Genomic DNA, 16,029 nt, shown 5'->3' on the forward strand with positions numbered 1-16,029 from the left:
ACCTAACAGGTTTGTTATAGTTGTCGGTACTGATATCTCGGGGTAGAAGGTTTTGTTACTGGACGGGTTGAAGTTAACTAATTTCAAGTGAAGCCGTTGTCCAAATGGTTACATTCGTATCAGCACTATAACTACACCCAGCACAACAACCAACCATTTCTCTCGCGTGTTTTACTCTGTCTCTTTTGATTACTACACAAACCCTGTTTCAACTTGCCCTTATCATACTTCCGGAAGTCTAAGAATACTTAAGAAATGAGCACTCACTATTTTCGCTCGTTTAATTGTTGTCTTATATAGCTGATATTGTTAAATAAATAATTTTAAAAAATATATACACGGAGAAAATTAAGTAATTGTGTTTATTATGCTAAATTTTTAATTCCAATCATCTAGAATGATTGGAACGTTTTTTAGTGCAAAAATAGTTAGTGTTATATTTTTTTTTAATAGAATTAATAATATCAGGATGGTAACAGTTACCATCAGGATGATAATAGTTACTATTAGGATGGTAATATTTACTATCAGGATGACAATATTTACTATCAAGGATGGTAATTTATATTATTGAATCCTATGAAAAAATTTTTAAATTCTACTTACCTGAGCTGGTACACTGATAAAAAAGTTGACTTGATTCAAGAGCGAAAATTTTGAACCAAGAATTCCATTATGAAGAAAATGATTTTCTTGAGCTCAGAGAAACAATTCTTGAACCAAGAGAAATTTACTTGACCCAAGAATAATTTCTTGGCTCAAGAATTTTTTCTCTTAACTCAAGAAAATCATTGTCGTCAAGATGGAATTCTCGGTTCAAGATTTTTTCTCTTGATTCAAGTCAACTTTTTTATCAGTGTAACTATTATAATTTCTGACGGTAACTGTTACCATCTGGATTATAAATATAACTATTTAGAATAATAATAATAACGAGCAACCTGCAGTCACTCGTGACTGCCCAAATATCACTACTAAATTTATAAAATACGCAGAAAAAAAGGATTTCTTGCCGCAAAAAATTTTAATTTGCACCAAGAAATTTTATGCATTATCAATTAAATAAAAAAATTGTCTTGAGGCGAGAAAAGATTTTTTTGGTCAAGAAATAATTCCTTGCACCAAGTAATTTTTTCTAGTTCTAAATAAATTTTTTTTTTCAATTCACAATGCAAAAAATTTCTTGGGGTAAGTAAAAATTTTCTTTAGGCGAGTAAAGATTTTTTGTGTCAATGAATCCTTTTTTTTTCTATGCACACTTTTTTGGCTTTGAAAAGCTTCCCAAAACCAAAAGGGAGTTTAAAAATCTGCCATTTTGGAATAAGTAACGCGATATAAATAATATAGCTATAAATTCAGTGACATTCACTCATATTTAGTGACAGAATAATTAAAGTATTAATTTATTTAAAGAAAATAAATACGATCGTCTTTTTTCTCGCGTAATTTAAATGTAATTCGAATGATATAGATAAATCTATTTATCTCAATACTTGGCAATTAAAAAAAGTTTAAGCTATGAAAAGGCACAAATTCAAGTCAAGATCTATCTAATGATACCAATTTCAATAACATTAACTAATTCTATCACATAGATATGGCGGGAACAAAGTTCTCCTTATTCTCTTAATAATATAGATTAACTCTAGTTAACATAAAGGATCGTAACAATTATTATGAATATGGTGAATGTTACAATCTAGATGATTTATACAATCATCTAGATAGTATTCGCTACTATCGGATTGATGGTAAAAAACTTTACCATAACTAGATAGTAATTCCTATTATTTAATTTTCTCAGTGTAAAAAGCGTTTTAACATAAATTTATTGTTCTACAATTGGCTTGGGAGTTCTATTTATTGTATTGCAAAAAAGTTTTTTTTTTTTTTTAATTCTCTTGGGCGATGTCTATTTATTACTCAACGTTCTTTACTGTAGTCCATCTGGTACTTGGGTTTTTATGGATAGCAAATACGTAACAATTGAAGGATAAGTAAAGAGCATTTGAGTTATTCTACTCTATTTTCGAGACTTAAGAATAGGTTGAAAGACGACGATACTCCACGGGGATTCTAAAGCTTATTCAACAAATTTTTTTCTTCTGCACTATCAGCAATTCACGATTATGTATAAAACGCTACGAATAGTTATAAATTTTGTGTGTGTTGGTAAAAATGCACTTTTATAACAATGCGGTCATAGTACAGTTTTGAATGATCGAAGTTTATTAATAGTCGATCATTATTCAGACATTATATTGTTCATATTATTTAAGGACATTAGTGTAAATGTAGTAGACATACAAAAATTTTTCAATTACATATAAAAAAGTTAAATAATTAAAATAATGAAATTTTAAAAAATGCATGTACTGAATATAGGATTGTCTACACGTGCATTTTTTTATTTTTATTTTATAATCATTTTTGAGAGCTTATACGATTTATTAAATTGAAGCTTCCCCAATTTAGTTATAGCCAATTAATTAGTATTTAAAAATAAATTACTTTTGGCGCCAAAAGTTTTGTTTGAAATTTTTAATATAAGAAAAATAAATAATTGCATTAAAAAAAAAAAAAATAAAAACTTACATTTTGCAGCTTTCTGATCAATTCTCTGAAGCTCAACTCGGGAACGGAATTTAAAAAATTATCTACAGTAAAATACTCTTACTAAAATTATTTACACTAACTAAGCACTGATATTAATTATAAAACACGATTACTTACGAAACACGATTTATATTTTCGAAAAATAATGACATGAATAAACTTTTTCAAAATGGCAGCATCAAAGTTATGAAAAAAAAATTATTTTTCCAGGATTCTGAAGTTAGAAGACAATTAAAAGTTTTCGGATTTTTTTTTCAACAAACAAATTACAAAAAAAAAATCTAAAAATATGTACACGTAGAAAATTGAATAAACTAGAAGTGCAATTTTTCAATATTTTTTTTTTTATAATTTATTGTTTTGAAAAAAATCCAAGAATTATTAGACGTCGGCTAACTTATGAGAGTGATTGCCGAAGACGTAAGACAATTTATAAATTTAAAATAAATAAATAAATTTATTAAAATACTGAAATTTAAAAAAATGCGCGTAGGGATATTGTATTTGTCTAAATACGCAATTTTTTATTTTTACTCTACTTACATTTTATTCATTTATTTAAAATTAAAAAAAATTGTCTATGATCAGCTAGATGACTCATGGCTAACTTCAGTATCACGACACCAGTAGCTGGCAATAAAAACGATAGAATGATTCTATTAAATGTTTTTTTTTTGCTATTTATATCTTAGCACCGATGAAATTATTATCACAAAGTGTTCATTGATTGGTGAGAATATTTAGATGCACGAGTTTTAATTTATTTAAACACAAAAACACTAAATTTATTTATTTAATCACGAGTTAAATAAACGTCTAAACATCGTAATGGCGGCAAAATTAAAGCGGACGTACAAAACTTGCGCAGTAGTAGAGTCGTTTGGAAAGACTTGCGCAGTAGAGATCAGATTAGGATGCGCGCGCGCAAGAAGCTTCTCGATACATTCGGGGTCAGTCTCCCGCTTAACCGAGTCTCATTGTTAAAATAATTCATTTAATTATTGTGCTACTTGATTACAAGTATTTTGTCACTTTTAAATCATTCTTCGTTGACTGAGGAATAGTTCGGGATAATAAATTATGTGTGTCAGTGAATGTGAGTTTTGAAGTAAACAAAAATCAGTGCCGGCTTAGCTCTCGTGTCGTTTGACGCCATGTTAGTTGTTGGAATTTTATATATACAAATAAAAATATCTAAATGTCCTCGTTTTAGTGAAAATAATTTTTTCAAGTGATTTTTGTAGTTTAGTGATTACTCAGTTGTGTTGTGTTAATTTTTTTAGTGAGTGTTAATCTGTTTGTGTGCCGGTTATGTACGAGCATTCGCAGCAGAAAATGTAAATGGCGGGAAGAGTGAGTAAATTTAAAATGTTTTAAGTGACAATTTTTTTTTTCACTTTTATATTTTTTTCAATATAAAAAATTATTGGGTTATTGATTTTTTATAACGAGATTACATCATTCTAAAAGAGAATGAAAATGGCGGGAAGAGTGAGTGATTTTAAAAAAAATTTTTAAGTGACAACTTTTTTTTGTTCTGATTTTTTTTTAATATAAAAAATTATTGGGTTATTGATTTTTTATAGTAATTATATCACGTTGTTTGAATTAATTTTAAAAGAGAATGAAAATGGCGGGAAAAGTGAGTGATTTTAAAAAAAATTTTTAAGTGACAACTTTTTTTCATTCTTATTTTTTTTTAATATAAAATATTATTGGGTTATTGATTTTTTATAGTAATTATATCACGTTGTTTGAATTAATTTTAAAAGAGAATGAAAATGGCGGGAAAAGTGAGTGATTTTAAAAAAAATTTTTAAGTGACAACTTTTTTTTATTCTGATTTTTTTTTTTAATATAAAAAATTATTGGGTTATTGATTTTTCATAATATTATACCATTTTATTTTGATTCATTTTAAAAATTGAATTTCAAAGTCTCCCGCATATTTTTTAAAGAGGCGCTGTATTCAAAATGACGTATTGTAAACAAGTCTAGAACATTTATTATTTTAATTACAAAAATCTTTAATTAACTTACAAGTATGAATCAATGAAACGAATTACATACTTATATTATAAATATTTAATTCCAAGCATAAATACTAGACTGGGCCAAAAAATTCGACTTTTTTTTTTTTTTTTTTTTCGATATTGTGAACATATTATTCCTGATTGCCAAAAAAAATCATTGTGTGAGTTTGAACCCTTCGTATTGATATTATGAGGTGTATCGTTTCGACTATTAGTTTTTTGACAGGAATTTCATTGTTTACCCAAAACTCGTCAATCGTTTATCTGAAAAATTTGAGCAATGTATATTCTTAAAGGAAATTGAATTCCCTACAAAAAATCTCTCTTAGTAAACTGACGTAAAACGAGCCGTTTCCTTGTAACCGTGCCTTAAACATTGATTTGTTTTTTAAATTCTTTGTTTGTATTTTGGATTTTTGTAACTACTAGAAATATCAAAATTTTATTTAGTCGATATATAATCTTAAAGGAAATTTAATGCTTTACAAAAAAGGTCTCTTAACATTTTTTGCTAAATTCACTCCTTCGAAAGTTATTCAGCTCATTGAAGTCATTTTGACTTAACTTCAACCTCTATCTATATATTAGGGTGATTCAAAAAACAAACAAATTTTTTTTTTTCTTCCAAACAGGTTCAAAAGTTTCGTTTAGATAAAAAAGACGCCTGTGAAAATTAGAGCTCTTAATATTAATATTAACATTGTCCGCATTGCACTTTTCTATTTCCCATAAGAATAACATGGGAAAAATTTTTTTTATGTCTTCTGATTTCTATAAGTAGCTAACGATGCGTCATAGGAATAATTGGCAGGCATATTTTTGTAGAGAATTGAATACTCTACAGAAAAAGATTCTTATCATTTTTTGCGGAATCTATTTGTTCAAAAATTATTTGAGGTTGAAGTCGAATTCATATTAAATTTTGAGTTTTTCTTACTTTTCCGGCGAAACTATCAGACCTATTACAAAATATCATGGGACCTTTTTTGTAGACAATTTTATTCCCTAGAAGTTATATCGAATAAAGTTTTTTTGAATTCCGCATTGTTTTCTAGTTATTCTTATTTTAATGTCAAGCTCTTAAAATCGATCAGAAGACTATTTTTTTTTATGAGCATGACATTAAAATAAAAATAACTAGAAAACAATGCAGAATTCGAAAAAACTTTATGAAAAAAACTTCGAGGGAATAAAATTGTCTACAAAAAAGCTCCAATGATATTTTGTAATAGGTCTGATAGTTTCGCTGGAAAAGTAAAAAAATCTCAAAATTTAATATGAATTCGACTTCAACCTCAAATAACTTTTGAACAAATAGATTCCTCAAAAAATGATAAGAATCTTTTTTTGTAGAGCATTTAATTCCATACAAAAATATGCCTGCCAATTATTCCTATGACGCATCGTTAGCTACTTAAAAAAATTAGAAGACGTAAAAAAAATTTTTTTCTATGTTATCCTTATGGGAAATAGAAAAGTGCAATGCGGACAATGTTAATATTAATATTAAGAGCTCTAATTTTCACAGGCGTCTCTTTTTATCTAAACGAAACTTTTGAACCTGTTTGGAAGAAAAAAAAAATTTGTTTGTTTTTTGAATCACCATAATATGTATATATATATATCATTTAACAACGTGGATAAGTGTACAGAAATAGGTGGGATAGAATAAGGGATAAGCGTGCAGCACAATAACGTGCCACAGGTAGGCTATTCCGAACACAGGTTTTTTTCTGTATCTTTAGACACTACGATCATTTAAAGACGCTGTAGAGCATATATTATATACCTATATATTTTATACATATATAGGTATATTATATACACATAATACATTCGTACGCTGCCCGTCTTAATACTCACGCTTGAAAAGTGAAAGGTGCGCAGAATCGGTTGCACACAAAAATGTAACGAGGCCATTCCTTCAGGAGATTTTACTTCTCATATTTTTTTTATACCGGGAGCCTTATATGAAAATCGATTCTTAAAGAGTAAACTCCAATAAAAAAAAGTTAATCAAATGTCAGTAATACATTTTGGCGATTTAAAAAGTTATTTTTTTTCGGAGTGTGAATTTTTATATTTTCAAGAAAAAATTTTGCGTCAACGTAGAACACGTTTGTATTCTACCGTTTCCCCCTAAGCTAGACCGTATGGTATCTCGTATCGGATATGACCAAGAGCGTTACGGATATTGTAATATTTCAGAGTGAAAGGCAGCTCATGCGTAAACTGTACGAAGTTTAACTGCGCATGAGTCTCGTATTGGGAGAACTGGAACAAAGACCGTCACGTCCTTCACAGTTACGATATTGGATATTGGTAGAGCGAAGCCGTGTTGTTTCACAGTGTCAAGTGCTCTTCGTTTAATTTCGATAGTTATATTAAGTTATTAAAGTAAAGTGTGAAAATAATTATTTATATAATTTTTGTAAGTATTACATTTCAATTTAAGATATTAATATACTTTTTTGTAATCAGGTAGTTTATACCCATAGTATAACCTTTTTTTTGTAGAACGGAAAAGTAACGAAACAGCCTGCGAAGTGAAACAAGAAGAACCAAAGGCGTAGGAACAAGTGGACATTTTTCACTGGCGTGAACTGAGTATAAATTATTGATATTAAATTTAATAGATATTTAAGTATCGATTTGAAAGAAAAAAAACAATCAATAAAAAAAGCAATATCGAAGTTAAAAATCCACCCAAGTCCGGATCATAACGAGTTCGAGAATGAGTATCGAAAATGAGAAGTTAATAAATGAATCCACTAGTGATGTTTCGGTTGAACAAAGTAAGGCCATAATAAAGTATGAGTTGGATATTGATGAGGAACAAACCCAAGGAAACGTTATATTATGCAGTAGTGAAAAAGTTATACAAACAGTAGATCCGGTTAGAGAACAAGCTCAAGAAAAACAAACATTTTGTTACGACAATCCAAAACCTAAAAAACCTAGAAAACCAGCAAAATCAAGTGCACAACGTATGAAAGAATATAGAGCACGAAAGAAGGCTCGAAAGGCTCTTGACAAAGCAAAGCAGTGTTCTAGCTGTGGATCATCGATTCATTATGTAGCAGAAAAATCGTCGATATTATTGACATTATTAGCGTCGAAAACTACCCCAGATCATTATGACGCAGATAAAATTGTTAATATTGAAGATAATTATTCTTCAAGTAGTACTCCATCAAATTCTCATATGGGTGGATTGGAATATAATGGGAATAGTAATAAAAATCAAGCACAGAGTTTTCAACAATTAGCTAATAATTGTAGTAATTGTAATAATAGTAATAATTTAAATCTAGTATATATATGTCAATCAAATGAGAGCACTAATGAAACAATGGATCGATCAAAAGTCTCGAGTTTTGGTGTAAATGAGGAAAATAAATCATCGAATGAATTCCCAATTGATGGTTCATCAAATCAAAATGTGTGTGAGAAAATATATGAAAAAAATATTGGTAAAGAACAAACCGAAGATAATCATACCATAAATAACAGCGTAAAAAGTAACCAACTTAGAGCAGAATTACTCAAACCACCGCCGAATCAAGAGCTTGGAAATCGAACAAAGGCTTTGATTTCTGATGTCAATGCAGAAAGTAAATCAGCAAATGAATCCCTAGGGCAGGGTATAGCGGATCAAGATGTAAGTGGGGCTTGTGAGAAAAATATTGATCGAGGGCAATCCAAAAAAAAGAAAAAATCTCGTGATATTGTCGTGAAAATAAAAAAAATTCCAAAAACTCCAATAGAACGGAGTCGCGATTTCAGACAACGAAAAAAAATTTTACGAAGTGTGATAAAAGATCCTTTAGCTGATCCGTTATTAAATGAAACTTTTAATGACTCTGTTGTAAGTCAAGATAAATTTGATCAGCATAATTCAACTCTTGTTAATAATTACTCTGGTATCTTCGTCAACTCTAATGACAAACAAGCCCAAAATAATGATGCAATGCCTAATGCAACTATGATGAGAAAAGAAAACCCCACATCAATGATGCGAAACGCTTTCGAAGGCAATTCATCGACGAATAAATCATCAAATAATTCTGAGATTGAACGGGAATCACCTCCGCTAAATATTATTGACGAGTCTCCATTTTTCTTCGTCACTATGGATAGTTGTTATCAAGTAATTAATTAAAGTTGATATTTATTATTACCCATTTTATACTCCATGTTTTGAAATAAATAAAACATTTTATTATAATTCTTTGTTATTTTTTAAATTTTTATCCCTCGATAGTTTTTTTAAATAGTCAAATCTCGAGCTTCAGCCAGACCTTTTTAGGGAACATATTTTGAAATTTTGATTTTATCAATTTTGTTAAAATCATAGCGTAGTAAAATATTTGAATGCTTGTCAAAATATAAAGTGTGTATTCTTGTTGATTTACATTCTTTTGGGTGGGATTTAAAATTTTAGTAAAAACTAAATTACAGCCATTTTTCGTATCTTACTGTAGAAATATTTTCTTTGTGATGTAGAATTTTTACCAACGTTACGTAGGAATAGAATACATAGAATAGTTCCTATGATGTCATGGTGATTTTCTCTATGCAGTAACATCCCTGTTTAGAAAATCTCATAGAATCCAATAGATTCTCATGAATTCCTATACAGATTTTATCAGAATGGATGAGTTCTATGAGAAGTGCTATAGGTAAGTATAGGCCTTTATACATACAGCTATAAGAGTCCATCGGATTTTTTTAGGAGGGTTAGTAACTGTTCCTAGGTTAGCATGTGGAGAAATTTTTATCTTAACTCAGTATTTTTTTCTACTTCAATACAAGGAAAATTTGATGCCATAAAAGAAGCTAATGATTTTTTTTCTCTGCGTGACTTTAACTACTAGTGACTTTTTTAATGCAGTTAAATGTACACACAAAAAAAAAATTCTCGACTGAAGGTAAATATTCTTGATTCAAGAAAATTTTTTTGGAGACCTAAATTTTTTCAGATAAAGTAGAAATCTTCTCCAACCAAGACGAATTCTTTTGGCTCAAGAAAATCTTGACTTGGTTCCCGAAAACGTTTGTCTTCAAAAATATTTTCTTGACTCAAGATATCTGTTTTTTCTGTGTATGTATTTTAAACAGGTGTCATAAATAGAGTGTACATTTCACAATATCCGTTTATTCAGAGCCGTACGTGTATCATGTAACTTAACATTTTGCGGCTAGTTTTTTAAATGCGACTTATAAATAAGTCAATTTTTTTGGTTAATTAACGTTTCGAGTTTGAAGATAGCGGTAAGTTTTAGGGCTGGTTTGCAAAGTCAACCCTTTTAAAAGTTTTTAGGGTTTTTACAGTCATGTTTGTTTAATAAATGGAACCTCCTTAAATATATGATAAAGATAAAAACGTACTTGTATCACGCCTTTAGATTTTGCTAAGCTAATTTAGTTTCACTGCAAGAAATAGTAATTGGATAATGGGTTTTTTATATTAATTCTAATTTAAATTTGAAATTACAAATATCACAGTTTACGAGAATTAAAATCAATTCCTCTTGTGACCTTTTAGAAACCTGGAAACTCTGTAATCTATCTTACCACATTAAATTTCGGTTTCGGTTACTATTGATTCTATCTAATAGTAAAAGTATTGAATTACATGATATAGAGGAAAAATTAAATTATTTATAGTGTTTGAAATAATTATCAAATTATAATATCTGCTCATATTTTGTATAATATCAGTAATTCATCTCTGTTTCAAAACGTCGATAAGCCAAGAGACCTAGTACCCGATCAGGGAACTAGTACTCGATCACTCCATGTATTTGTATGTCTATATTTAGTAAAATTTAGTAAATATAGATATAGGAGATTTCAATTCCACATTTACGCAGACCCACGTAGATCTAATTTTTTTCTTATTCAAATTTTTGGAGATCGGAGTTACAAATAACAAATAAAAGTAAAAAATTTTAAGGTTTGATTAAAAATGAAATTTACGAACTCTGAACAAAAAAATTACCAGACACATACTAGGAAATCTACGTAAATCTTAATAAATCTAAGTAGCTGTTTGGAGATCAATATAGATCTAAAACTAAAAACAATAAAAAATTTTTAAAGTTTCCAATAACTATTTTCATAATCAACACAACTACACGGAGATAAATTTATGGTAATAATTACAATATATTATGGGAATGGTTCCCATAATGCATGGTAGCAATGTAAATTATAGGAACGGCACCCATATATATTATAGTTATTACTATACTATAGGTAATCTAATAGGTACTATACTATAATATCATGGTAATCATTATCACACGGAAATAAATTTTCTTTAAAAATTACCGTTAAATTCACTGTAATCGTGGGACATAATGCGGCTTTTATTTATTACCATTTTTGAATTAAAAATTACGGAAAAATTTATTTATTTTGAGGTTAGACTTCATAAAATTTACCGAAAACCGAATAAAATTTACAGTAGACTACGGTAAAATTTGTTGAAAAATAGTTAAAAATTATCTCACTTACCGACAAATGATAAGGTCGTGTCATTCGTCCCACGATTTCAGTAAATTTAACGGTAATTTTTAAAGAAAATTTCTTTCCGTGCATAATTCTTTCACATGTGATTTGGGAACTGTTACCATAATGATGGAAATTGTTCCCATACTTATGAGAACTTTCCCCGTTGTATGGGCCTATATCCCATAACTCCAAGTAATCATTACCATAACGGTATGGGACGATTTTTAATAAACGTACTAGGAACGGTTACCATAAATTTCTCTCCGTGTATTTATTGATGAAAATAAAATTATTTTCTGAAATATCATTTATCCAATGAATAATTATGTATATATACAGTTTACTCGGATTTCGCATTAATGAACTACTATATATTCTGTGTAATATTAAACCTATTATCTGTTAAACCATCGAACATACAAACATCTGGGCATAAACACGAAATTCAGCGTCAAATATGACATATTCAAATTACCGTTAAAGTGAGCTTTGGTTTTGTGTAGTTCTATTCATCAGCGATCGTATAGGTATAAAGGTTTCGCGGTCAAATGCTGTCAATAGCAACAGGATAGTACGATAGATCGAATGTTACCGCAAAGACAAACAGATCTACAGTTTCCGGTTTCATCACCACATTCCCCATTGTGTATAACACTACTCTCAAATCCTATATATTATTCACGTATTCCTTCAAAACCATTTTATTTAATAAAATTACTTTTAAATAAAATACTTTATTTATATTTCATATACCAATAAATTTATCTTAATAAAAAAAAGTATGCTTTTGACATATCGATTGACTTTGATCCTCAAAGATTAGCAAGAGATTTATTTTCAGCTTATTCACGATTCTTTGATTCTGAATTCAGTTGATCTGTTTCTTCTTTTTTTATATTTATCTGACGTATTTTTTTTATTTTTTTCGTTCAGTAAGTATTATTGGTCAAAGGATCGGGGGCATTAATACTTCACAATGTGAGTGAAAATACATTGAATAAGGCCAGTATAAGTTGATCGCTAAAAAAAAATTAAAAATAAATTTTTTCCTAAAAAAAAAATAAATTTAAAAAAAAGGAGAATGTGGAATAGGAGGTTTGGTGTATACACTTATTCATATATACGTGAGTAAAGGGTTTTACATATGTAGATATATGTTTGAGCGTAGGAGGACGTTGAGCATATCGGCTGGGGCGTGGCGTGAATATTTCACGTATACCACCGACAAAACGAACTCATGGAGAAGCTTTAGTCGAATAGGTCAGGGTTCAATGTTACTACTCTTTCTCTATATCTCTCCCTCTCTCTCTCTCTCTCTGTTTTTCACTATGATTTTACAGTGCATACAGATACTGGTATATTTTTTATCTTACTTTACTTTAATTCGCCATCTTTATCTCTCTTAAACATTTATAGCCATCGTTTTCTCTTTACTCTTACTCGTTACCTACAAACTGAACGCTAGTGGCATCAACTATACAGTTATATGTCGGATACGAAACATGAAGAGGGTGGTATTTTCCCGATTCGAAAGTTACCCGAGGGATTAACGTTACGACATCGAACTTTCTACGTACACGATTTTCTCGAGATACTCGATAATGGTACACTTGAAAATTCTTTTTTTTTTCACTGATTTTTGTATTTCCTAAACTATCTGGCTACTTATGCTATTATTTCTTTTTAATTGTATTTTTATTCTGTGCGAAAGTTGTTATACTTTATCGCTAATTATCACGATAATTAAAAAAATAAACGTTGAAGGCGATAAAGACGACGATTGTCGAGTGAAAAATGTCTAAGATATATATATATATATATATATATATATATATATATATATTTATGAAGGTTTATGCCATTTTTCTAAGAGGATTTTAATTTTTATAATTGGCTTATCGTTAAATCTCAATTTATATTTATAAAATGCTTTATTTTTTAATGACGTTATTTTTATTTTTTGCTAAAAAATATACAGATAGTTATAAAATCTTATGAGAAAATTCAATTATCGTCAGACGAAATATTGATTTGTGTTATTTCGTAATTTTAATTTTTTAAATTTAATAAACTACGTAATATATTTTTAACTTTCTGTAGAATTAACTGGGGGAACCTGCACGGAAAAAAAGAAATGTTGCTGCAACAGGAACGTATCTGTAGCACGAGTTTGTGGCTGCAACAGGACTGATCTTGTTAGGACTTCACTCAAGCCGAGACAAGACAAGATTGGGAAAGTCTTGTCTTGATCTCAAAAGCTTTGATCTCGTCTTGATCTTGACTTCGAATTGTAAGTCTTGCATCGATCTCGAAAAATAAGTTATTAATAATATTGTCTTGTATTGTCTTGTTCAAGATCTCGTCTTGGTCTTGAATAAGCTGAAATTTTCTTAATGTCAGTCATAATTTGTTATTACTTGGAATTTATACAAGTATATTAATATAGGTATAGATATGTATGTACAGTCGTATTAAGAGTAAGCTTTATCAATACCAAAAAATACTGTCATTTAAAATAATCAATAAGCTAAAATAAAGTCAGTAATTATAATCTTTCTTAAAGCATGGAGTCTTATTGCGAGTAATTCTCATATACTTATACTTTTGTATTTTTATGTCTTGTCGAGACTTAGCGAGATGTTTTTAATGATATTGGTCTTGGTCTTGAATTGCGGTCTATAATCGTCTTGATCTTGTCTTGACAAATCAAGACGAGACCAATAAAATCTCGATCTTGAGTGAAGCCCTAGATCTTGTGAATACTACCGGGCCGCAGTCCTGTTGCTGCAACAGAACAAAGTCCTATAGCTGCTACAGGACCATGTCCTGTTGCAGTGACAGTTATTTTTTTTCCGTGTGGGTAAAAATGAGACACTATTTTTCAGACCAAAAAAAAATGTTTTTTGTTTAATTAAAAATGCTTGGTAACAGTTTGTAGAAAAAAAAATGGGCACACGTTGATCAGTCTATTGCGCTCAATTACAAATTTAAAAAAAAAAAGAATTTGTTGGCGCAAGAAATTTTTTGTATTATAAATTTAAAATTTTTCTTAGAAAAGAAAAAATTTCTTGGTTCAAAAAATTTTTTCTTGCTCTCAAGAAACTTTTTATTTTCAATTCATAATACGACAAATTTCTTAAGACAAGTAAAGATTTCTTGTACCAAGAAATTCTTTTTTTCTGTGTATTCATTTTATTTAGACATTTAATAGTATTTTGAACATTTCGATATTTTTATGACTATTTTTCTTAATGCAAAATTATAATTCATTTAGACGCTTAACGGTGTAAAAATTTTTAATGAGATGTATTTCTAATTTTTATAGCATAATAAAAATTGGACAGTTTAATAAACCAAAGTTCAAAAATTATTAATTTATAATTCTACAATGCACTCAAAGAATTTATAAAGGAAATAAAAAAAAATTAAATTAAATAATAACAAGTACAGAATTAGAGTAAAACTTAATCTTAGATAATGTCTTTAGTAAAAATTACCAAGTCAAGTACATACTAATTACAATCAATTGATTTCAAGTATTCCAACGTTCATTATCAATTCTATTTCCACTTCAATAAATTCAATTCAAATCATTACCTTCTGTAATTTTAACTTACAAATTAATTTAACTTGTTTTAAATTAATACCATCTATTGATAGGGGAGGGTGGGGCAGAGCGGCCCCCCTGAAATTTTGACCAAAAAAAAATTTTTTTTTTTTTTGACTAATTACTATAAATCCGATATGTTTGCGCATTTTTACCCCTACGCATGACATTTGGGGCAAAATGGACAAGCCCAAAATTTTGAAAAAGTGATTTTTTCATATTTTTATCGTCAAATTAAAAAAAAAATATTATAATTCCACATTTCTAGCCCTACGCATAACACCTGGGGCAAAATGGACCAGCCGAAACTTCCGAAAAAATTATTTTTTCATATTTTTCGGCCGTTTCTCTATGTAAGAGGCAAATTTGGTCTCTAAAAATTTATAAAAATTAAATTGTTTTTTTTAATTGATAAATTTTTGAAATAAAGTAAAATTATAGAATTGATTTTTTTTTTTATTAAATAACAATTAGTAATTAAGGTAATCGAGAGTGAACGATTTTTTACGCTTTAAAAAATTTTTTTCGAGTAATATAAAACCAAAAATAGTTGTCAAGAGAAAGAAATACATTCTTAATGATGAAAACAATTTAAAAAAAAAAAAAAACGAAAAAAAAAATTTTTTTTATTACTTTTTGAAGGGGGGCCGCTCTGCCCCACAAAAAAAAAAAAATTTTCAGAATTTTGGCAAAATGTCCATAAATTTGTTCGAAATAGGACAAAAGTAAAGTGATCTTATGGTTGAAAGCCATAAAAAATAATAATTGGCTTAGGGGGGCCGCTCTGCCCCACCCTCCCCTACATAGATTAAAACTAAATAATTTAATAAAATTTTTAATAATTAAAAAATAATAATAATAAAAGTTAATACTAAAAAATAATTTATCTAAGTAGCAAGTAGATAATACCAACGTATTCTCAGACACGTTTATAACTTAAGCAGTATCTAGTCATTTTCGTTAACTCGTACATAAACCTGTACACTGTAGATTGTCGTCAGCCTGACGGAAGATCCGGTGCGTGACTGTCGTGGTACATCGGAGATCTTCACAGGTGATACGGAGCAAACGGGGCGGTAACGAGAAATGAGAATAACATACACATGTGTGTGTGTGTGTGTGGGTGTACTCTATGTTCGTTTAGAAAGACTGAGATAGAAATATAGAGAATATCTTTCTCTGGATAGGAGGTAAACCGGATAAACTAGGATTGCAGAGAGTTCAGGTTCAACATGAATGCTATAGAGAATGAGT

At 29.1% G+C, this 16,029-nt stretch overlaps 1 protein-coding gene across 1 annotated transcript; it reads left to right on the top strand.

Annotated features, from left to right (window-relative positions):
• The first annotated feature begins 6,660 nt into the window (after positions 1-6,660).
• LOC130666013 (putative uncharacterized protein DDB_G0293878) lies at positions 6,661-8,859 on the top strand. The gene is made up of 2 exons (XM_057466652.1): positions 6,661-7,080; positions 7,167-8,859. The coding sequence occupies exon 2, from the start codon at positions 7,384-7,386 to the stop codon at positions 8,809-8,811; it is 1,428 nt and encodes a 475-aa protein (XP_057322635.1). The 5' UTR covers positions 6,661-7,080; positions 7,167-7,383; the 3' UTR covers positions 8,812-8,859.
• The last annotated feature ends 7,170 nt before the right edge of the window (positions 8,860-16,029 follow it).

The sequence above is a fragment of the Microplitis mediator genome, chromosome 1, assembly GCF_029852145.1.
Source record: "Microplitis mediator isolate UGA2020A chromosome 1, iyMicMedi2.1, whole genome shotgun sequence".
Lineage (NCBI taxonomy): Eukaryota > Metazoa > Arthropoda > Insecta > Hymenoptera > Braconidae > Microplitis > Microplitis mediator.

Excerpts from the sequence above, each read along its gene's own strand:
- LOC130666013 (XM_057466652.1), top strand. The coding sequence starts at position 7,384 with ATGAGTATCGAAAATGAGAAGTTAATAAATGAATCCACTAGTGATGTT.